The 24559-nt window shown below is 41.2% G+C and overlaps 1 protein-coding gene across 6 annotated transcripts in view; it reads right to left on the bottom strand.

The window, feature by feature from the left end:
* Window positions 1–21091: 21091 nt before the first annotated feature.
* Musk (muscle associated receptor tyrosine kinase) overlaps window positions 21092–24559 on the bottom strand; it is a 72064-nt gene continuing 68596 nt past the window's right edge. For all 6 annotated transcript variants that reach the window (XM_057790783.1, XM_057790781.1, XM_057790780.1 and 3 more), the window contains one exon: window positions 21092–21774. In XM_057790783.1, coding sequence (XP_057646766.1) covers window positions 21092–21774 — 683 coding nt within the window. The remainder of the gene's footprint in view (window positions 21775–24559) is intronic.

Here is a 24559-nt window from a genome sequence, read left to right on the forward strand (position 1 = left end):
TCTCTCTCTCTCTCTCTCTCTCTCTCTCTCTCCTCTCTCTCTCTCCTCTCTCTCTCTCTCTCTCTCTCTCTCTCTCTCTCTCTCTCTCTCTCTCCTCTCTCTCTCTCCTCTCTCTCTCTCTCTCTCCTCTATCTCTCCCCCGGACTGGAAAGTTAGAGCCTGCAGTGTCGATATATATGTATAGTAAGTACATAATTATCATATGTATTTATTTTGGGGGTGATTTGGGTTTTGTTGACTGAGTATATTTTGTGGGACTTAGCTTGGCAAGGCAGACACAGAAAGTGAAAGATGCCCATCCACTGCGGTAGAAATCAGCAAGGGCATTGAGCTCTTAGGCAGCAAGTATAGGCGCAGTACACCAATTCGGCATCAAGTCTGCTTGCCTAGACCTGCCCCATGGCTTTGGGTACCACACCTAGTGACACCGTTGGAGTCCTCCCTAGCTCTGCTCCCATGCCTTCTTAATGGTTCCGCAAGCTGCTTAGCTCCAGGCAATAAGTTCCTTTCTGCTTAAACTTGCTAATGAAGACAATGAACTTTTGTAACTGAGTGTGACAGATACACAATGGTTCTGTATCTGTAATTTTCCAAAATACAGTTTACTAGCTGATCTATTGTCTAACTGCTGATTTCAAATATTGCTGTTATCATATGTCAAATACGTATATATTTAAAATTATTAAACTGATTTCTTCTTATTTGTCCTATTTCCAACAGGACAATATTATTTTACTTTTGAGATTGTTTTTTATTCATTCTTTGGCAATTCTTCCCATGTGCACACTCTATTTTGATCGTATTCCCCTCCTGTTCTCCTCTTACAATCCCCTTGCAACCTGGAGCTATCCTAACACTGTCCCCTTCTATTCCCATGTGAGACCGCACCATTTTAAACTACTGTAGATTTATGGTGATTTTAATACGTGTTTAGGTAAATGCCCTTTTCCCAATTCATTCATCAAACATTTTTCTAGAGCCTGTGGGCTTTTCTATAAGATGAATACTTGTGCTGTAATATTCTAAGCAGGCCTTGGTGCATTTAAACTGAATTCAGGGTACGAAACGAGTATTAGTTGACTCACCTCTAAACAGACCTCTTCCTCTAAGCAGTTGTTCCGTAATTATGATTTATGGTTTTGTTCTTGCTGCATTTTATGCATACTTTACACATGATTTCATGTTCTTTCTGAGATTCATACTTTTCAAGTGGTGCCTTTCAATTGGTGTCATTGAGGACTTACCGTGCTTATCTATAAAACACCCGATGCTTTCCTGAGCTTTATAACTTCTAGTTTCTCCTGGGTCATCAGAGGGGTAAGTGTACTCTATAAACTGTTCACTTCTGGGGTTCAGTGGCTAAGAGCATTGAATGCTTTTCCATAGGGTTTGTATTTGATTCTCTGCACTCTCATGATGGCTCACAAACACCTGTAGATCTAGTTGCAGGGGATCCGATGTCCTCTCCTGGTCTCCTAGGGTACCAGGTACTCATGTGGGACCAAGACAGGCCTGCAGGGAAAAGCACCTATACACATAAAATAAAAATTGATAATTACACATTTTAAATGAGCATTTCCTCCATTGTAGTTAGGAGCTGTAATTACTGGAGTACAGTTGACCAGGCATCCTTGCTATGCATCAGCAGTGTTCATCAGTGGGAACTTGAGAAGAGCAAATCCTTATGTGACCAACAGTCTCAAAGGGACCCAGATGTGTTCACCATGTTCCATTCCTCTTTGACGGTGGCATAGCACACACCCACCCGTCCTCTGTTCATTCCTTCAACACTTCAATAGCTTGCTGTGTTTTTTTTTTATTCCATATTGAGCCACAGATGATCTCATCATTTTTCCAATGGAGGTAAACAAAATTTATCAATAGGAGCCTCTGTTCTCTGTGTTTTAATCTCTTCCTGGCATTTATTCCTTCTGTTGTTTGTTTGGGGTGTGTGTATATGTGTGTGTGTTAACCCATGGTATATGAAAGTTACATTTCACTATCAGTCATTGGAATATATTGAAGAATTCGTAATGATTCAAAGGAATGAACATATCTAGAGTTAATATTCTGAGTAGAGAAAAAAGTCTCCTCTTTTTGGCTAAATGAAGGTAGGCTCCTCCTGGAAAACAAATTGGCAACCTGCTTCAGAATCTTTATAATATGCATATGTATGATATGCTAATACACATTCAGAGGCACAAGTGTAAGGAAGTAACTTGAATTAACATAAAGAAAACTGGTTGAGGTTTTTGCTGTGATGTTAAGGGAGATACTGAGGCAGCCTAAGGGCAGAGTATCTGCTGGGCCTTAAAAGGTGTCAGAACAGTTTAAGAGAGGTGCAAAGAGCCCAGTTCTTGTCTCCTCCATGTACCTCCTCTACCTTCCTATACCTGTAATTTACCTAGGTTCTTGTTCTCTGTTGCCATGGAGCTTGATTCTTTACGATAGAATGATACCTGCCTGCCAGTATTAAGCATTTGTTCTTCCCTGAGTTCCTCACGGACCCTGCTGTGTGGGCACTATTGATGCCTGCTTGCTGTTGGGTATCCTTGAGTTTTTGCTTTGGCATGTTCTCAGTTTTTGCCCAACATTTATATTCTGTCTGTCTCCCCCTCTTATCTTTCTTCTTCCAAGCATCTGAACTTATTTTGTGCTTTGTTTCTTCTTTGCAAATGGGCCACATCTGACATTTTTATCATAAAATAAGGTGTCTGAAATTGTATTGATAAGAAGGTAAATGGCCTTTCAAAGTTTTTTTTTTTAATATTATGAATCAATTCTCAGCTTAATTTATGGGCTCCCTCTGTACTAGGGCAGGTATGACAATTGAATGTGCAAACTGGTTTCTGGTGTGGAGTCTGCTTGGAAGAGGAGGAGGGCTTGTTTGTTCAAATTTGGGGGTGTCATCCTCAGTCAGGACAGTGAAGACGCGGTCTAGCCGGCACTCACACTTAAGCTCCCGTGGCTTCCAACTGCAATGATTCAGCTTGGAGTTTATGAAGCAGTGAGTCAACTTGAACTATGGGATGGAGTATAGTACTTACATTTAATAAGCTTAGTCATCCCGTCTATGCCCACCTCCCACCCCGTCTATGCCCACCTCCCACCCCGTCTATGCATACCCACTACACAGCTCTATTGTTCGCTCTCTGTCGTTGCTATGAGGCCATTGGTTAGTTCTAACGGCAGGTTGTAAGAAGTCAAGTTTAGTCTTCAATGCCTATTTTGTTTTTAATGGACAGTAGCATCAGCATGTTCATCTTTCTGGGTTTTAGGGATGTATTCTTGCTTTCTTTGAAACATAGAAAGGCTGTTTTTTTGGTCCCTTGTGGCGTTTTAATGGTTAGGGGAGGAGACTTGAGGGAAGATATATAAAATGCTGTGGCAGCTGTGCCAGAGCAGAGTAGAGACACTTCTTGGGCTCCAGGCAGGGAAAAGGGTCTTTGATGAGGTGAATGTTTCCTGAAAGATCTTCCGGCCTTACTCAGAAAATGCCCTTTCCAATGGTCCATTCCCATTTAAAGGTAATACAGGGATGCCCACCCACTCCTCTGCATGCTGGAAGTCGCCAGAAGTAGCAGTCTGACATCATTCAGAAAATGTCTCCAGGCTTAGGAGATGGCTTAGCCAGCTTAGTGGTGGCCTTACAAATATAAAGATAGGGGTTCGATACTCAGAACCTATGTTTAACAAGCTAGGTGTGCTTGCACATGTTTTAATCCTAGTCTTGGCAAGCGAAGACAGGTGGATCCCTGAAGCTTACCAGCCAACCAGCAAAGGGCCGGAGAGTTCAAGCCAGTGTGAGACTTCAAGAAAAAAAGATGGGCGGTGGCTGAGGAACAAGACCCGAGTCTGTGTTTGGCCTCCACCTGCAAACAGATTCATATGTACCACACACACAGATACACACAGACACACACAGACACACACAGACACACACAGAGGGAGTAGGGGGAGGGAGAGCGCACGGGAGAGATTCTCACTCATTTTGAAGTTTTCCGGAGACTGTTCATGGTTATTAGAGCCTTTTCACTTACACAGCCTTTAGAGGAACAAACCTCCTGCCTCTTTCAAAACTGTTTTTTGACTCGTAGTCTATCCCCAAGTGAGGGAGGTTTTTGCAGTACTGGTAACTTTGGAGAGAGAACTTGCCGATTGTGGTTAACAGATACTTGTATGGAAGATTAATCGCTTTATTCTTTCAAGGGGTATTCTTCCCCATACGCCTGAAAATGTCCACCTTTGTTTTGTTGTGGGCCACTACTCAACTTGCAAGCTGCTGATCCTCTCACACGCTTTTCAGCTGCTGGTCTCCAGCCAAGCACTGAGTCATCCAACTGAGTGCGGCTGCCAGGGCCTTTTCTGTGTGATGCCCCCTGCACACACACACACACACACACACACACACACACCCCACACACCTCCCCACTTCTGGAGACTTCTGTTCCTCCTGAATATCCCTGCCTGGGAAAGATTATCTTGGCAGAGAAGGGGGGACATTGAGAAATCAGAGAGGCAGCTTCTCGTTGCCAGGCAAGTGGTGCCTAGCAGACTTCAGAGAAATGTGGGTGGGAGCAGGGGGAGCTTGGAGAGCCTCTCTCTGTCTTTGAGCCATAGAAGTGATCTCACTTCTTCCCTTGGATGACTTCAGCCCCATAAGGCAAAGAATGATGTCTGAGAGCCAATCAATCCTCTTCTAACATAGCCTCGAGAATGCATTGAGATCCAAAAATAGCAATGCATGGCACTGGGAACATTAGCGGGTGGTAGAGAGCAGACCTCCTTTCTTTAACATGTATTTACGTGTGTGTGTGTGTGTGTGTGTGTGTGTGTGTGTGCCATGGCACACATGGAGAGGTAAAATGAAAACCTTCAGGAGCTGTCTCCTTCCACCTTGTTTATTCTAGGAATCAAACTCAGCTCACCAGGCTCGGTGGCAAGCACCTTTACTTCTGAGCCATCTTGCCAGTCCAGCCAGAAGAATTCTATGTGACTTGGGTGTGTTAGTATATAAAATAGGTACATACATCAAACATTTCCTGACACATTTACTTTAAAGCAATTCTTTAGTATACATCTGACTTTACCATTTATTCAAGATGAAAGGAATTTTCATACTAATGAGTTTAATAGGCTAGTTTATTTTTTTTAATAAGTGGTTAAATGAGGCCCAGACATCTGCTACTACAGGATGTGGAACATCTAAACATTTTTCAGAGTTTATTAATATTTCATAATTGTTAACGATTTAGCACATATTTTGGTCATCAATCCTACTACCAAGCTTGTTTACAATTTTTCCCCAAACCAAAGCATCCACTCTTTTTAAATTTATTTACTCAGCAAATACTGCTCAACTGCCTAATGAAAGGCCTTGTTGCAGATGCCAGAAGCACACTTGATAATAAGACAGTCAAGGTCCATTTCCTTCTAATAGAGAGAACTAGCAGTGTTCATGGACAAATAGAGACAAGATGACTTTTTGGTTATGGGCTGCTATGAATTAGGCATGATGGAACATACCTGTAACACTAGTGCTCAGGAAACTGAGGCGGGTGGATCACCAGTTTAAGGTGAACATATAGCAAGACTCTGCCAATATACAAGGTAATTAGACAGATGATAGATGATAGATAGATAGATAGATAGATAGATAGATAGATAGATAGATGATAGATAAAAGAGAGGGGGTGCTATGGAGAGAGAGAGAGAGAGAGAGAGAGAGAGAGAGAGAGAGAGAGAGATGCTGTGGAGGGAGTATAAAGGTAATAAGGCCATTGTAAAATGAGGTGTCCCAAAGGAAGAACATTTCTCAGAGACTTGAATGGTAATCTTGTGTTTGTTAGGTCTGATAGTGTATCCACAGGTCGTTAGGCTGCCCTGGTTCTCTACTTCCTACCGCTGTCTAGAAGCCTCAATCAGGAGCTCTCTATGGTGACTGCCATAGGAAAGAAGAAGGAGCACACCTTCCCAGGTTCTGCTGTGATGTCACTAGCATCATTGACCAAGGCAAATCACGCAGATAGGACCTGGGGCAGAGAAAAGAGGTGCCATGAAGTGAGATGGGAAGGGCCTGAAGGAAGTGAGGGATGGAGGAATAATATCATCTGCTCAGTCAGCCAGCCATATACTTCAACTGTTTTTTATTTATTTTTTGCTTTTTACTAAAATAATAAAAATGTTTTAAGTCTCATTTTTCCTTTCTTTTCCACAGTAGGCTGTTTTTGGCCTTTGGATACAATATCTTAGCGTCTTCTCAAGCTTCTCTAGAATAAGGATTAGAGCCTTGGAGACCTCAGATCTGCAGAAAGTGCTTTTTTTTCCTCGTGTGCATTCTTATTGCTGCTGCTACTGTCTGTTCATCTGGGGGCCCTCTTGGTGCTGTGGCTCATTTCAGGCACCTTCTGTGTTGAGGTCTCTTCCATTTGTGAAGGTCTGGGCTGGCCAATATCAAATGCAGCTGTGAGCTTTGGCCTCCAATAGGCCTCACTTGAATAGGCAACACTAATGACCGCAGCCTTGCCCTGCTGGGCAGGGGTTAGGTCAGAAAGTAAAAGCAATGACCACATAGACGATTACCCAAACAAGGATGGCTTCACCTGTAGGTACCAGTACGCACTAGCGCAATCCTGATGGTCCAGATAAATCATATGATATTTCAGACAACAGACACTACATTTGCTTTGAGGTTAAGTGCGACCCTGTCATCAGGCCAGGCCAGGGGCATGGTTAGAAGAAACTAGCTGTGCAGGAGATCCCCGGTGCACCTTGTCTTCCGCTCTTCCTCTGCTTCTGTCTGGGCGGAGCCCTAGCCAGGTTCAGCCAGGAAAGACAGCTCCCGCTTTTATTACCTCCTTTCCTTATCTGATGGTCATCATTTGTCTACCAGCAGGACCCCTCCCACTTGCCATCTTCTAAATTGATGGCCAACTGGAGCTTCCATGAGGAGATAAAGACGCATATTTCTTCCTCTTCTGTCTTAAACTGGAAGTGATTTAAAGCTTGAGACTGGAAACCCCACACTTACTGCCTCCCCGCCCCCACCAGCGAAGAAGACTACCAAACATGAAATCCTCAGGTACAGGAATAGAAACAGCTTCACTGATATTTAAGACTGTTGATCCCACAGCTCTTATGGCCTCTTATTCATTTTTTCCTTTGTAGCAAAATGACAACAAAAGAGAGAGAGTGTCCATTTAAAACATCTCCCTTCAAAAGGTGCACACCCATCAAATCGGTTAGGGGTCAGCTGCTGGTTGCTGTTACCAAGACTAGAAGCAAATCGCTGATAGAGTAGACAGACTTAACATTAAATGAATCCTCTTGCCCTTCAGCCCGCTCTAGTCCTCTAAGTGTTTCCACGATCACTTTGGGAAAGATGTATTTAAATATGAGGGGAGGTCCTTCTGAAAGTTCTCAATTTAAATCATCTCCAGACTGTAGTCTGTCCTCATGCTAAGCCTCTCCACCCCCTCTTCCCAGAGAAGAAATGTCCTGGATATAAATTCCCAAAGGGACGAACCAACCTTAAAGATCTCACAACTGTTTCAGGCAAATACCCACCGTGCACAACAGATCCACAGCCACTGATTAGCCACAGCCTAAAGCTCTAAGCTCTTCTTTAGCTGTCTCCATCTCTGAGCTTAAGATTTCGGGTGTGTGAATGACTGCTTTTTCTCTGTCTTCAAGGTTTGGTGGGAGGTTCCTCCCTCTGTCCCAACTTGGAGCTTTGGAAAGCAATTCTAAACCCTGCCACCATGTCATCGTTGGCTCTCAGCATATTCAGGGTAATGGAAAACTTATTGCTGGCTGGAATTTCATTTGATTATTGAATTATGAAGAGTATATAATTCCTAGCACTTAAAAAAAGTGGCATTATTTTGGAATATATCAACTTCAGTTAACCAGTACCTTTTAAATGTAAAGAGCGTGTGTCAAATCTATTAGGTGTTTGCACTCACGTGTCGAGAGAAATCCTGCACTGTATTTCTTAACATTTGGATTATTTCCAGTTAGGCTCCTTCATTTTGATTGAACTATCTCATTCTCTGACTATAAAAGATGTAGAAACTTTGTGGTCTAAAGCTGAATAACCTATAATGAGAGCAGTTCTACCTCAGTGGTCACAATCGGGGACAGACACAGATAATCTTCGAAATCCAGCTGTATTGCCTACCATTGTCGATGCCCAGATGCCATTTCCCCGCTGTTGCAAGGTCACAAGATCTCTTTGCCACTTGGTTAGGTCCCATTCTGAAGAACAGAGGATGGATTCATGGATCCACATGGAAAAATCTAGAAAACCAATTGCAGAGATTGCATTGGCCACTCACAGCAGAGGGGAGAGCAAGATGTGTACCTCCCGTGGAGTTGTGTGTTGATAAAGCATGGTTTGGAGAACATTCTTCTGGGTGACAGGAGAACAGAGATCTTTGGGGTCGAGTGGTAAGAGGCATTTCCTCTCTAGATACCCTATTAATGTGGAGAGACTCCTGGAGACACTGGGTGCTCAAAGCACTTAAAGCGACAGGACTTTAGATATCCGACTAGATTTCCAGATTAGATTTATAATAATTTAAAAGCTCATGTGTGTCATGGGAAAGTGGCTGAACTCTCAGATTTAAGTGATTCCATGAAATAGAGTAATGGGTATGTCAGCGGTGAACAGGGCAAGTTAAATCCTAGGCCATTCTTCCCAAACACTGTGTCCTGAATAAGCTCTTGGGGTTTTTCCCTAAAGGCCTAAAAAAATGACCAAGAACAGAAATGCATTTCTGCTTTGATTCAAGAGATCATGATCCTGTCACTTTTACAGTTGGTTTTCTTGCTCATAAAGTAAGGTTATGCATTCCTACAAGCCTGTCTTTGAATATTTGAAAATACCTAATCTTGCAGAGGACTGGTATAGGTCCCCTTTGCCTTTGAACACATTGTTAGGGGAGTTGTTTTTTAAAGAATAAACTCCACACTCTTAGAGATATGATAGGCTCTTCAACTGTGAGCGTTCCCCGTGTGGATAGAGAGATGCACACAGGTGAGGGCCCTGCCTTGATCTGGTTTTGTTTATTCCTCTGTGGGGAGATGGGATAGATGTCCTTCTTCTCTCAGTGGTCTATCAAGGGTCTACCCTTCAATACTTAATTGAAGCCTTGTCTGCCTCAAAAAGACTCCCCAACTCCGTGGCTTAGAGTTGAATTCCCTTTACTACATGCTCTTGCAGCAAGCGAACTGTTCTCTTGCACCTCGTCCATTCTCTTGCTATAATTAAGCAAGTTTATTGTCATTTTTCTCCAATCAAATATTGATTTTTAAAATACTGGTTCCACAGAAGATTCAGATGCATTTCAGGTTTCTCCAAGGATGTAAAATCATATTTGGTTGGTAAAATGGTGCGAGCTTTGAAACCCTATTGCATAACATCATAGACCCAATACATACTGTATGGCCTGATGTGGGCTATCTAACTCCCTAGAAGTATATATCCTAGAAGGTTGTGGTAAAACTGAATATATATATATATATATATATATATATATATATATATATGTGTGTGTGTGTGTGTGTGTGTGTGTGTGTGTGTGTATACATATGTATGTATATGTACATATGAGAGTAAGAGAGCACACATGTGTGCATTTAAGAGAACCTGATATACAATGCTGCCCACAGGCTCATATGCCTAAACGCTTGGTCCCCAGCTGGTGGTACTTTGTGGAAAACTGTGGAAAGTTGAAGGGGTGACACACAGCTGGAAAAAGCGGGTTCCTAGGGACAGACCTCAAGGCTGGATCTGCTTGCTATCCTCTTTGCTTCCTGATCTATAGAACTGTAACAAACTATACAGACAGCTCCTGCTACCACGGGTGAAGCCTCATCCAGCAGCCCTCACCCCTGTGAAATTCTTGCTTAAGATAAATTTTTCTTCGTTTAAGTTGAGTCTTGTCAGCTCTTTGGTCTTAGTGAGGAGAGTGACAGACATGGAATTCTCAGGATCTGCAGTCTTTAGTGTGCTTTGCTGGAATACAATGTGGAAGAGCTGAGCTGTGGACTCTGACCTTCTCCTTCCTTTTTCCATCCTTATGGGTGCCTAACTCATGAAGGACACAGATTTTTATCTTCTTTTCATTACAGTCACGTTTTAGCCAAGTACCAGCCTGTGCATGTTCATCAGGGCATAGTCTACTCCAGGTTACCCAGAGCTGCAAGAAAAACATTTGCTGGAGCTGAGGGTCTGGGATTCCTGATAACTGTGCTGTGGTTCATAAGGAAGGAGACAGTCTCCAGGTATGCATTCCTTCTTTTCTCCTTGGGCCTCTTACTTCCTGAGGACAATCCAGGCTAGAGAAGAACCTGGTAAAGTTTGCTTTATCTCAGGGCCCGTGTTAGGGCCTGCCTTGCTCAGGCTCTGAACTCGGATCTGGTCTCTGCTGTGGATTCTTTATACCAGCCGAGACTCACTGGCAGCAGTTGCTAGATTGCATTGTTAGTGCCAAGTCTGGCATTTTCTTTGCTGAACAATTCCTTTTGTGGTCTTTGTGAAGTATTGTCAGATTTGCTTGGAGAACTTTCTCAAGTGTGAGTGAGCATGCCCTGTGCTTGACAGCAGAAAGAATTATGGTTCACCAAGCTGGAGCTGGGATACTCCCCACTGTCATATCCAGTACTCAGAGACATTCCTCCTCCAGGAATGTTCTTCATCCGAGCTAATTCTGAGAACCCAGACTGCGCAATCAAGAGAACTTAAGGCTGGCCTATGTTATGTAAATACGGAAGGGGATGGATTGCTGGACCCATCACTCTCCCTCATCCTCCTCCTCCTCCTCCACTTGTTTTCTTTGTCTGCTCTGAGCATTTGTAACATTTTCAGAGCTCCAAAGAGACTTGCGCACATCCCACCCCTAGTGACCAGCAGTAGCTTTCTCGTTGTAATGACTTATGGGGCTCACTGTGTAGCATTACTATTGTGGAGAAAGAAAGGTCAAACGGGGAAATTGCTTTCACATTCATTTTGTAGCCAAAACTTACAAGCTATGCTTCTTTCTTATTAGTGACTGTGAACAATTATCTGACCAGAAGCAACTTAAGGGGGCAGGAACTTGTCTTGGTGTACAGCTGAAATAGATAAAATGCATCCTGGTGGGAAAGACATGGCGGCTAGAGTCTGAAGTGCCTAATCACATTGGGTCAGCAGCTGGAAAGCAGAGACAGGTGGCAAACAGGGCCAGGTCATAAAATCTCAAGCCTTTCCTAGCAACTTCCTAGAAGGCCAGCAGGCTTCACTACTAAGTAGTGCTACCAGCTGGGGACCAAGCGTTCAAACACAAGAGGCTCTGGGGAGACATTTCCCATTCAAACCACATTTCTTTTGAAGTTCAGTTGCTTCTTTAATAAGAAAGGAAGGTGGGGTCCTGAAGCACCCCAAAAGACTCAATTTTATTACTCTTGCAAATGTGTTATGCTAAGAGAGGTCTTCAGTGTGCAATCCCCCCCCCCCCCGATTCTCCAGGCTGGTCTCAAACTCTTATTACTCTTCTCTCAGCCACTCAAATGTCAGGATGATAGGCAGTATCACAACATCCGGCCACTGTGTCACTATCCTTTAATAAGATGACTTTGTCTATCAAGATAAGACAGACAGAAGGAGATCTTGATGAATCGAAAGTTTGGAAGTCAAGAAGCTCAAGAGTTTGAATCCAAGATGGTGATTTCAGTCTGCTTACCCCTGCTCCAAATTCTGAGGGTGTGTGTCAAGACATCTATTAAGAGAGAACATAGCTTAGTAATGGAGTCATGGAGAGAAGGGAGTCATGAAGATATCAGAAGATTTGAGGATCTTTAACAGGATAATAGGTGAATCTGGGTTTGCACACTGAAGAGAGAGCTGTCTAGAGAGCAGATGAAAAATAATGCCCCAGCAGAATTCTGCAGAATCCTTTAACTCAGAATGTCAGGGCTGAAGAGGGGAGTGCAGCTCCAGCCTCATCAAGCCTAGAAGCTCATCTTCAGCTACTTGAGGATTTAGCACTAACACTTTACAGCAACACCCCTCGCCAGCAAATTGCTCTGGAGTGGTAGGAGCAGCCTTATGTGGAGATGCCTGGTACATGACCTTCCCCAATAGCCTCTCCCAAAGCATCTGGGGTGGCTCCCCCTAAACCTGAACAAAGCAGGAATATAACTATTCAGTCTCCATCTACTGGGGAAGGTTGTTCTCCATCTCCAAGGATGTTACATCCAAGGATGCAAGTCACACTCTAGAGCTCCTGGAGGGGACAGCTGACAGCCTATACTGCCTCGCTCCTTCTCCCTCCAACCCTTTCACCCTCTCATGGGTATCCCCAGAGCACTGCTTCAATTACTTTCACAGGAAGTGTGAATCAACTCAGCTTTGATTTCTACAGTGCTCTGGGATTGGTCCTGGAAAGCATCCTCTAAGCATGGGAGTCTGATGGCAGATCATCTCTTGGGATACGTGAAATATTGACAACCCATGGTATGTTGTAGTAGTTAGATTAATAAATTTGTGTCAGTGGGCAGATGGAAATATGCACTAACTTGTGTAATGTCTCTGCCTTTAAAGTATTGTTTGTAATGGTCCTTGATGTTTCTGGATATATATTTATCTTCATTTAGAATTGAAATACTACCAACTTGTGTATCTATCTTTGCACTAATACTACCAACAAGTTTGCACTAACGTGGTGCAGGAGAATTGTCTTTATTCTGTCAATCATGTTTTACATAAGTGCTGATTGGCCAGGCAGGAAGTATAGGTGGGTCAACCAGACAGGAAGTAGAGGCAGGGAGACGAGAACAGGAGAATTCTTCTATGGAAGCCCATTTCTCCCGAGTCCTGCCCAGATCATGGAAGAAGCAGGATGTGACCTGCTGTGCAGAAAAAGGTACTGAGCCATGTGGCTAACATAGATAAGAATAATAGGTTAATATAAGTGATAAGAGTTAATAAGAAGCCTGAGCTAATGGGCCAATCAGTTTATCATTAATATAGACCTCTCTGTGTGATTTCTTTGGGACTTACCTGCTGTGGGAACTGGGCAGGACAGAAACCCCAACAAGCCGGCCCTCGTGTTACACTAACACTTCTGTAGGATTCATGACAGTGTCTAGCATTTAGTAACTCGTCTGTGCTACTAGTTAAAAGGATGAACCAAAGTTAATGGATGGGGGCTAGAAGTGATGGCTTGGGTGGTAAGGTGCTTATTCCATAAGTAGAAGGACCAGAATTTGGATCCATAGAACCCAGGTAAAAATGGTAGCCATTGAAATGTATGCCTATGAGGTGTGAAGGCAGGAGGATCCCCAAAGCTGGCTGGCCAACCAGACTACCTTAATCAGTGAGTACCAGGTTCAGAGAGAGATGCTATCTCAAAAATAAGAAAGAGAGTGATTGAGAGAGATATCCTATGCCAACCTCTGGCTTACACATCCACATGCATGAACATGTACTCTCACAAACACGTGAGAGAGAGAGAAGAAAGAGAGAGAAAGAGAGAGGAGGGAGGAGGGAAAAGAGAAAGCTAATGGCTGGCCAAGCCTGTTGGCACATACCTGTAACCCCAGCACTTGGGAATGGAGACAGGAGAGGCATTGCGAGTTCTAGGACAGTCTGGTCTGTACACAGGTCCTAGGCTGTCTGGGTCACAAAGTGACATCCTATCTCAAAATATAAAGCAAGGAAAGTCTCTGTGGTTTCAAGGAAAGAAGAAATGAAACAAAGATTCATTCTAATAAACAACAGTTAAGACACATATTTCTATGTCCCCAAACCAGCAACAGGAAACCCATCTTCTTATTGCTGTTGACAGCACGCTGGTTAGTAGACATGGGAAGCTGTCTCTGGCTTCTTAGGGGTATGGCCCGGCAGACTGCTATCCAAGTTTTTGTTTTGGTTTTCTGTGCTCTGCTCCTTGTTAGTGGAGCCCATCTGTTTCCTATCCTACAGAAATGCCTTCAGATGGTCAGCCAACGGAGGCCCCAACTGGAGAGCAAGTGCAGCGTTCTCTCTCGCTCATGAATCCAAGGCGTGCGAAATTCTGAACAGTACTCAAAGCCTGGCTTTGTATTTGTTACTTGCTGTTTATCCTCTCTGTTTTCCCCCTTTTCTGACTCCCTGTGGGTTACCTGAACATCATCTAGAATTCTGTTTTGATTTATGGGTAGTGCATATAGATTTGTCTCTGTCTATTGCTTTGTTAATGGTGGTGGTAGTGTCTCTGTGTGTAGAAATGACGCTTTGTAGTCCTTTTTGTCTCCCCTGATTATAATATAGTTGCCTAAATTATTTCTTCTCCACACATTTAGAACTCAGGTATGAGAGAAACCTGAGGGTTTCCAGTTGGACTTCTGGGTGTGAGTGGAGGTAAGACCTTTTCCTGTGGTGTGTTTGTCTTAAGAAGAGCGATTTTTGTCTGAAAGTTTTCTAGCCTGCTAGCTTGCCTTTTCTACAGTTCTGAAAAAAAAAAAAAACAACAAAACTTTCTTCTGTCTTTTTTGGTACTTGCCCCTTGGCCTTTCAGTATTTCTAATCTAAGTTCAAGTCCGTGTTTTACTTATAACACAAAGGAAACCTAGAGAGCTCCCCAGCATGTCATGCCTTGGGCCAAAAACTTAGAGAGTTCACTGACATGCTATCCATGGGTCCATCTTCCCTACTCCCTTGGTGAATGTCTCATTCTTGGCTCCCTTTGACACCTTTTTGTGGATTCTTGTGTGTAACATCCAGGGATTTTCTTGTCTTTGTGGGAGGAAAGGGAAACATGCCCACTTTATCTTCCTGGGAGAAGTCTGATGAAAGGATTTGTGTAATACTTGATTGTTGATCCAGTGAATACATGACCCACTAAAATAAATAAAAATCAGGCGATTGTGGCAGAAACTACAAAAAGAAGTTTTAATATTTTAGACAGGAGATGTGAAAGAGATGAAATATTAGATCAGGAAATTTGCCTTATCTCAGAAAAATAACATAAAATTAAAGCACTGAGAAGAAAAATAATGACTAATGGCTACAAAGAACAGAGCTAGAATATGCATTGTTCAGGATTTAAAAAAAATGAGTCTAGTAATGATTGACAGTCAGTAGAAGAAAAAGACAAATTGATACTTCATACAAAGTCAAATCCCTAAAATGATTTTGAAAAGTTTTTTTTAAAGAAAACATTATTTTAAATCCCTTAAATAATGCCAAAGAGACATGATTTCCCCAGTATCAAACCAACTGGAAATTAAATTTGATGGTATTCTAGGTTAGCCAGACTATAAGAAATGGCCTCTTATATAGGTCAATGGCGGTTGTGCAAACTGTTGTAAGATTTTCTAGAGGGTAATTCTGCAGTGTATGTGAGGATTCCTACTAATGTGTGTTGAGTCTGACTAGCTGTTCCCCTCACTTTAATGTATTCCAGGAAATAAGAAGAGGGCAGGATAATAATGAACTACAGTACACTTTATTGAAGCTTGCTTTGCAATAGGAAAAAAGTAGACAAATTCATATAAACAAAATGCTGTAGTTCTATGTTTCAGCTCCTTTCCTAAGCACTTTTAACTTAAGAAATATTAACCTTAGAATACCCTGTGATTTTTATCAATAATTAAAATTAAAGCAGAGAGGAATTACATCGATTGAGACTGGAATTAGCTCCTGAGTCCTAATATTTACGTCATCACAATCTATTGCCAGTTTCGATAAAGCATGCTATGGTAATAGAGGGATTTATTACAAAGTCACTAGAATCATGTAAATGTTTACAAGTTTTCATATTCTAAGTTTATGTTTTGTAGAAAACTCGGGTTAGTATATAATACAAGACAATCTTGTGTGTGTGTCGGGGGGGAGGTCCAAGCTCAGATTTCAAAAGTACAGATCACATCATACGAGTGGTAGTGGTTCCTTTTAGAACTGTGTTGTTCTAGATTGTTCTAGAGCAGTGGTTCTCAACCTTCCTAATGCTACAACCCTTTAATACAGTTGTTGTTGTGGTGACCCTCCAATCATAAATTTATTTGGTTGCTACTTCATAGCTGAAATTTTGATACTGTTATGAATCATAGTACAAATATTTGATATGAAGGCTCTCTGATACGAAACTCCTATAAAAAGGTCCTTCAACCCCCCAAAGGGTAGTGAAGAAGAGGTTGAGAAACACTATTCTAGAGTCAACTTTTCTGTTGTGCCTCATTTTGGAGTTTTAGTTAGTTCCATGTGTAGTCAAGTTGACAACCAAAAATAGCCATCCCAAGAGGAGATGCTATATACCTTCTTAAACTGATTAATTTAGAAGAGATAAATGAGCATGTTTGTTAGAACTGCAGTGCCCAGCACTACAAAAGCTAAGACTAGCAATGGTAAGGTTTTCAGTACAGAAGCTGGGGCTGGAGGTAAAGAGCAAGAAGGGACTTGGGTTTTCTTCACTGTCCCTTGTTGAAGAGATTTTTTTTTTTTTTTACCTTAGGTTTGTTACCTCTGTAAACAATTAGCTTAAAACATGCTTGTTGTTATAAGGTACCCACAAGAGAAGACTTAGATATGGGTTTAAAACAATGGAAAGTTTTTAAAGCCAGCCAGAAAGTACACTGGGTCTTCAGGATCCTAGTGTAACCCCAAACCTTTTTTAGGGTGAGCTTTTAACCATGAAAATCATATTCTGGGTTGACATACTTCAGTTACCAACAACAATAAGCCAGAAACCGATCTACAAAAGCTAAAAAGCAAAGTTAGTACATTTAGAGACTTTCCCAGAACTATAAACTTTGATGTAGTAGGAGACTGTTCATTTTTCCCCAATCTCCCAGATCCATATAATCACACAGAAACTATATTAATTACAACACTGCTTTGCCTATTAGCTTAGGCTTCTTATTAATTAACTCTTACATCTTAAAATAACCCATTTCTATTAACCTCATCCTCTGTAGAAACAAAAGCAGAACCTCTTTTCCAAGAAGCATATCTTTAGACCCAAATTTTGAAACCATCACTGTGCAAATAAAACTGTATCAGAGAAGGAAATGTCAAATTTTCAACTTAGAAAAATGTTGGTGCAAAATCTTAACAGATCAGAAGTTAAATATAAGCTTGACATCCAAAAAGAATTTATTCTCAGAATACAAGGTGGTTTCAATATTGAGTCAATTTACATTATTAACATATCAACTAGGGAAAAATAGTCCCTATTTTTGAAATTCAACATCATTTTTCAATGAATAGAAACTTATAATAAAGGCATAAGAAAATCTATATTTCAACACAATAGCACAGGTTCAAATGTGTATGACAAAATTTAATGCTTCAATATATAAAGTGCTTTTATAAAGCAATGAGAAAGAGATACACTCAACAGAAAAATATTAGTATCACACAAATCCTAAGTCAACTGTGCTCAAAACATTGAGAAATATTTAAAATAATAATATTTAAATAACTGTAAGTGCAAGCTCCAAAATGTAAAATTCTGAGTTACTATATTGGCAATAATCCCAATAATAATATATTTAGAATTGATGAGACTGGGAGAAATATAGAAATGCGTTCTGTTATTTGTCTGGAAGATATATGTATTGACAAATTAATCAAGAAATGGAATTGTCAGTATATTCAAAATCATTAAAAGTACAAATGCCCTTTAATCTATAAATTCCACTTCTGGGAGTGATATCTAAAGAAATTACTTAAGAAAAATGTTCACAATGTCCATCAACAAAGATTCTGAAAGATTATATTTTATTATGAAAAATAGATATAAGCATAATTCCAACAATGAACTCTTACATTATAAAAACTACGGTAAATTTATATATCAAATCATTACAAGTGATGCTGTACATGAATTTTTTGATACAGAATATATTATCATACATTAGACTATAAGAACACAGCTCAAATCTGTATAACAGTATCATTCTGTCTGTTTTGCTTTAAATTATCTCTTAGCTCTCTATCATCTATCAATCATCTGTTGATCTGTTTATATAACTATCATCTCTCTATCATTTATTTACCTAACTATATGTGATCGATTGATCTGTCTATCTATGTGTCTGTCTATCTGTCTATCTTCTATCTGTCATCTACTTCCCTATTTACTTATTGATAAATGGTGGTAGAATATTTTTGTGATATTAAAATTAATTAGCAACAGCTGGTGTTTTTTCACTCTTACAATGACTTATTATTATTGTGAAGTATATGTTATTAATGTACATTGATTGTTATTTTTTCCTTTTCATAAGAAATAAACTATCTTACAAGGAAGAAAGAAATTATTTATTTTAAGGTAAAATATACACTTATTTTCTCTTCATATGAAGTATAGCAGAAGCATAATTTGCTTTTTAAAAATAAATCTTACTTTTCAATTTTAAAATGAACAATGTAAATCAAACATTAGACTGCAGGCAATTACTAAAACAAAACTATAAATGAATGACGTAGGAAAAGAAAATTTCAATTCTTACTTTTGCTTTTTGAGACTGAATTTTGTTATTGTGTAGTCAAAACTGGGCTGAAAGTTTTGACCTTTATGGCTCAGGCTCCCAAGCGCTAGGACTGAAGGCTTGTGCTGTTGTGCCTAGTTCAATTTCACCAGAGTTTGAAATGAAAATGACTTTCTCTTCTTTACTTAAAAAAGAGAGTGTTGGGTGGGTAAACTCCTTGTCTCACAGGGTTGGACCTGAGTTCAGGTTTCTAGAACCCACATCAACCCATATGCAGTAACCCCTGCTGTAACCTCTATACTTCTACGGCAAGATGGAGGTATAAACAGGAGAAGCCTAAGGAGCTATCGGGTCAGTGCCAAACAAAAAGACATCTTGTCTCAAACAAGATGAGAACCAACACTAGAGGTTGTCTTCTGTCCTCCCCATGTGCACCAAGACACTGGGCAACACCTCCCATATACGTGTGCATATGATTGTGTACCCACATGTAAAAAGTTAATAAAAGGCTATTAATTATTTTATCATAGCAAATGCTTAGTGTCATGAGTCATCTTGTATAAGGCAGCTCTGATAACATTTCTAGAGACTGTGACAATACACAATGAAAGTTTTATTTTTATTATTATTTTAATTATGTATATTGTGGGTATGTGCCCATGACTGCAGGTGCCCTCAGAGATCAGAGACATAGAAACCCCTGGGACCTGGAATTACAGGTGGTTGCAAGGTGGGTGCTGAGAAATGAACTCCAGTTCTTGCAAGAGCAGTGTGTACTCTCTGCTAAGCCATTTCTCGAGGCTCCATAGCAAAAGTTGTAATATGGTACATGCCATGGGATCCATACATTTCTTTCCTTAGACTGCCCGTAAAGAGGTATTTAGGGCTGTGTACAAATGCAGATGATCATAATACTGTTTATGATGATGAAACTAGGAGAACCCTACATGTTCAGAAATCTAAGATTGATTACATTAAGGAATACCCATAGATAGTATCAGAATTACATTAGTTCTTAGAATAATAATGACATGTAACAAATTCAGAATTTTAAACTGTGAAGTGATGGGAAGTTTTCCTATTCCACTCTATCCTAATTTCAGAGGACGTGTTTTGACGTCACATGCAAAATAACCTGGTGTTTGGCTGTGTTGGGTATCTGGTGACTTATTGATATCATCATGCATATAGTAACATCTCTCCCTTTTCAAATTGCTGTACTGGACCCATGTTCCTACACTGCACCACACTCTAGCCGGCTACCAAAGAAATAACTTAGTGGTTTTAGTCCAAAAGTGCAATTAAAACTCATGCTGAGACAAACATGCCATCCATTGGATGTTTGGATAAGTTTAAATTGATAATACTAAATAGGCTTTCTTCCTAGTCATTGAAAACCCTTAGAAAGACAGTAACAAGGCATATGGTGTAGGCTTTGAAATCACACCCAAATGACAAGTCACCTCCACATGTCCTTATGTATGTGTGTAGGTTTCCACTGAAAAACTTAGGCATTGGGGGACCTGAGTCCAGGAAGTTAAAAAAAAAGTCATATTAAGTAACAAGGTGGTTTGAATCCACTGTGCAGAAGTTCTGGTAATCACAGGACCCATCAACCAAAATGCCTTCTAGAAAGACAACCCGTCAGAATGCACAAAAACATTCCTTGTGAAATAACTTGGAACCACAAAGCATCTTGCAATAACTGATATTATACCTCATGTTTTCCAATATTAAGTGGCCTGTGGCAAACTCAAGAGCACATAGAAAAGAAAAATACCATACTTGACAGAGATAAAAATAAAATGTATCTGCCGCCTATGATATTTTAAGGAAAAAATGTGTCAATATAGTTCTCATAAAGCAAGGTAGATTGGTAAGTTATGAAATATTTTTTGCAGAAAAACAGGAGGAGTGAGGGGAAGAAATCACCTCGAAGCTGAGGGCACACAGGAAGGGCTTCTGGTGGAGAGTAGGCAGAGAAAAGAAGCCAGGAGGTGTGGTCAGCACAGAGCTTGCAAGTTTTCCACTTCTTATCCCTTAAAACCCCATCAGTAAAATAGACACACAGCTCTAGAATGTGAATATGTGGTTGCACATTCAACGCGAGAAAGAAGAAAAGCAACACAAAGGACCGGTCGTGTGTCTTGAGTGAGGCAAGAATGGCTTCCTGTCTTTAGTTTCCTGTCCTCATCAAAATACACAGAGACACACTGTTTTTACAATGGACAGGGTGTCTTCTTTCAAAAACGAAACTGAAAAAAAAAGAAAAATGAAGCTGCACGTACGGCTTTGGGTTCAACTGAGCACGGCAGTCTCCGTCTGAGGGGTGATGCAAGAACGGAACCCGGGCTACTCTCATTATACAGTATGTATTCAAAACTGTCTCTTTGAGGGTGAAGCGCCACCTACGGTCCTCTTAATTTTCCTAGCTTGGTTCTCCAACCTCCTATTTCAATGGGACCCTCCTAACCTGTGGGTTTTTCACCATCTGTTTCTTGCGGCAAGCAAGCTACTGGCTTGGGATGTCTACGTTAAACCCTTTCCTCTCTGGTCCTATCCAGCCTCTGCTGTAGGATTCCTCCAGCCCACCATCTAAAAAGAGCCTGTTGGGGTTGTTTGAGCTCAGTCAACCCTAGACGCCCACCGTTCCCTCTACTCTCTCGCACATGCGCTGCAGGATCCGGTGGATGCTGCAGAAGCTGGGTCTGTCTGCGGGCAGCTTACTCCAACATAGGCGCATGAGGTTGTACAGTTCCAAGGGGCAGTTCTCGGGGCAGGAGAGGATGTTGCCATCTCTCACATAGTAAATGACCTCCTCATGGGCCATGCCATAGTATGGCTGCAGGCCATAGGAGAAGATCTCCCAGAGGACCACACCATAAGCCCACACATCGGACTCTGTGGTGTAACGATTGTAGAAGATGGACTCCGGTGGCATCCAACGGATAGGGATGGCGTCGTTTTCATTAGCTTTGTAGTAGTCTGCAGAGTAGATGTTCCTGGAGAGGCCAAAGTCTGCAATTTTCACTACCATGTTCTCCCCCACCAGGCAGTTCCTGGTGGCTAAGTCCCGGTGGACAAACTTGCGCTCCGACAGGTAGGCCATGCCGGCTGCCACTTGCCTGGCAATACAGAGCTGTTCTGCACAGGACAAGGGTGGAGGACCAGGGCTGGACATCCGAGCCTTTGTGGACAGGTCACTGTGACTGAGGCTGCACACGGTGTGAGGGGCCATGCTTCGGAGGAACTCATTGAGGTCACCATAGGCCATGTATTCAAAGAGCAGACACATAGGCTTTCCTACTGCACACACACCTGCAGTCAAAATAATACCTTGGTTAGGCTGAGTCTCTCCACAATTAAAGAGCATTCCAAAATTAAAGGACCAAGCCAGAAAAGATGTTTTCCTCTCTGTTATCTTTCCACATAGTACCTACCACCTTACTTCCTATACATCCATTATATTAGAGATGTTTCTCAAACATTTTATCTCTTGGAATGGGAGATTATTCCCTGTTTCTTTAAATCCCTCCAACTGACGAAGTATCTGGAGAGCAAGTGCAAAGTAGCATATGGTAAGTGGATTCAGGAGCAGGGGTTTTCTGGGAATGTGTGATGTAATCATTCTGTTTAGTTCTCTGAAGAATGAGAACAAGAAATATGCTGTGGGATGATGCTTTTGTACACTGTAAAGATGTGTCACTTGTATTGGTTTAATAAAATGCTGATTGGTCAGTAGCCAAGCAGGAAGTACAGACAGGGCGACCAGACTAAGAGAATTCTGGGAAGAGAAATGGAAGGAATATAGTCACTAGCCAGATGCAGAGGAAGCAAGATGAGAATGCCTTGTTACCAAGGCATGAGGCTAAACATAGATAAGAATTATGGGTTAATTAAACTTGTAAGAGCTTGTTAATAATAAGCCTGAGCTAATAGGCCAAACATTAATTGTAATTAACATAAGCCTCTGTGTGTTTCTTTGGAACTGAATGGCTGTGGAGCCAGGCGGGACAGAAACTTCTATTTACAGAAATATCTACCACATTTAGGAAAAACAATACAAAAAACCCAAGATTCTTAGAGGAACTTCTTAGGTGGTTGTAGTAAAGTAGTATGAAATTTAGATTTTTATCTTTGATGTCCATTCTAAAACAGAAAGTAATGTTCATACACACAGAGTTTTACACAGTATCAGGAAAACATTTGAAAAACCTTAGCATTTTACTATATGTGAGAAATAAATGATGAGCTTGTACCGTTATGTCTGATGGGCATAGTTTCATATTACAATAAAGAAAGACTAGTTCTATAATTCAAAGGATTTTAGCTGACAATGTGCACATTAAATAGGAAGTCAAAGGTTGGTCACATTTCACTGTCCCTCCTACACGATCTTCTTTGGGTCTTTGTCAATAATTATTTACCTATATCATCAGATGACTTTTCCCTTGTTACAATAGTTGAATTGGTTTGGAAAAAATTCTTGCATTGGGAAGCTTTGGAAAATATATTCCTCTCAAGAAAAAGTGTGTGTGCAATGTAGTCTCATGGCTGTTCATTTTGAGCCAGCTGTGACTTTGAACTGAACTCTGGATTCTTCTTCTTCTACCTCCAATTAGTATAGGTAGTATGAATCTTAGTTCTTGTTGGGTTTTAGCAAAACCTAAACAAAATGTGTGGTGTTCTCCTTCTTTGTTACAAAAATCACATTTGCTCTATCGAGGGATTCTTTGGCTCCACCTTCAAGTTGCACACAGACCCGTCCCTTCTTAGTACCTCACCACTTACTCCCTGGCCTGTGCCAGCATCTTTTCCTGCATACTGAAAGACGCCATTCACTGTGCCCTTGTTTTCAGTGCCTTCCCTTCAGCCCTGCTCAGCAAACCAGACACAGACGTTCTGGGGCGGTGTGAATCACGTCATGCCATGGCTTGGCCCTTCTTGGCTAGACTTTCGTTTGATTCCCATTTTACTTACATTTCAAAAGTCAGGAGTTTTGCCTTTCATTTTTGAGATTAAACTGTAATTACATCATTTCCCCCCCCCTTGTTTTCAAATTTATTCATTTCAAATTCATAGCCTCTTTTTATTAATTGTTATTACATGCATATGTGTGTGTGTGTGTGCATGTGTGTGTGTGTGTATAACAGACATATTCTAAATACAACCTGGTCAGCCTATTTAATGTTACTTGTCTGTATATTGTCAGGGCTGACCATTTGGTATTGGATAAGAGTTGTGAGCTCTTCCCTGAGGAAGACTATTATCCCCCTCTCAGTATTCTTTTGTTCTTTATGTGAAGGCCTTGCGGGCTCTTCCTACTGCCCTACAGCATTTACTATTGAATCCAGTCTTACATCACTCTCTTAAACCATCTCCATTGCTTTTTTACTCTCTCTCTCTCTCTCTCTCTCTCTCTCTCTCTCTCTCTCTCTCTCATGTTTATCATGTTTATGTTTGTGTATAAGGGTATATGTGTGTGTAGGTATGTGTGCACATGTATGTGCCCATGTATGGGGTATAGACACCAATGTCAGGGTTTTTCTTACTTGCTCCCCACCTTCTTCTCTCACCGATTCTGGAGCTCACCAGCCCCACTAGGAGGACTGACTTCAGGTCCCAGGGATCCTCTTGTCTCTGCTCTTCCAGTGTTGGGATTTACAGGCATGTGTCACCATACCCAGCCTTTATGAGGGTGCAGGGGATCCAAACACAGGCGCTCATGTTGGTGCAGTGGACACTATGCACAGAGCACCCTCTTCCCAGCCCTGTCTGCTGTGCTTTCAGCACTAGATAAGCTTGCCGTGGGGCCTGTGTCTTCTCCCATCTATCCACAGTGTTCTCTTACCTCAGCCAGGCCTTTACACAAATGCCACATGTCCACTGAAGTCTTCAAAGATAGTTGCTCACATTCCAAAGAGTCTTCCTTTACTTTGAGTTTTAAAACAAATCAGAGGCATATAAGCCACATTCATGCATGTTTACCTTTGCTATCTCCCCAGAAGAATGTAAGCTCCACAAGGCTTGATAATGTTAAAAGGTTTATCTATTTCTATGTAATTCTATAAACTGTTCAGGGAATACTTGTTAAATTTATGAA

The sequence above is a fragment of the Chionomys nivalis genome, chromosome 16, assembly GCF_950005125.1.
Source record: "Chionomys nivalis chromosome 16, mChiNiv1.1, whole genome shotgun sequence".
NCBI classification, from domain to species: domain Eukaryota; kingdom Metazoa; phylum Chordata; class Mammalia; order Rodentia; family Cricetidae; genus Chionomys; species Chionomys nivalis.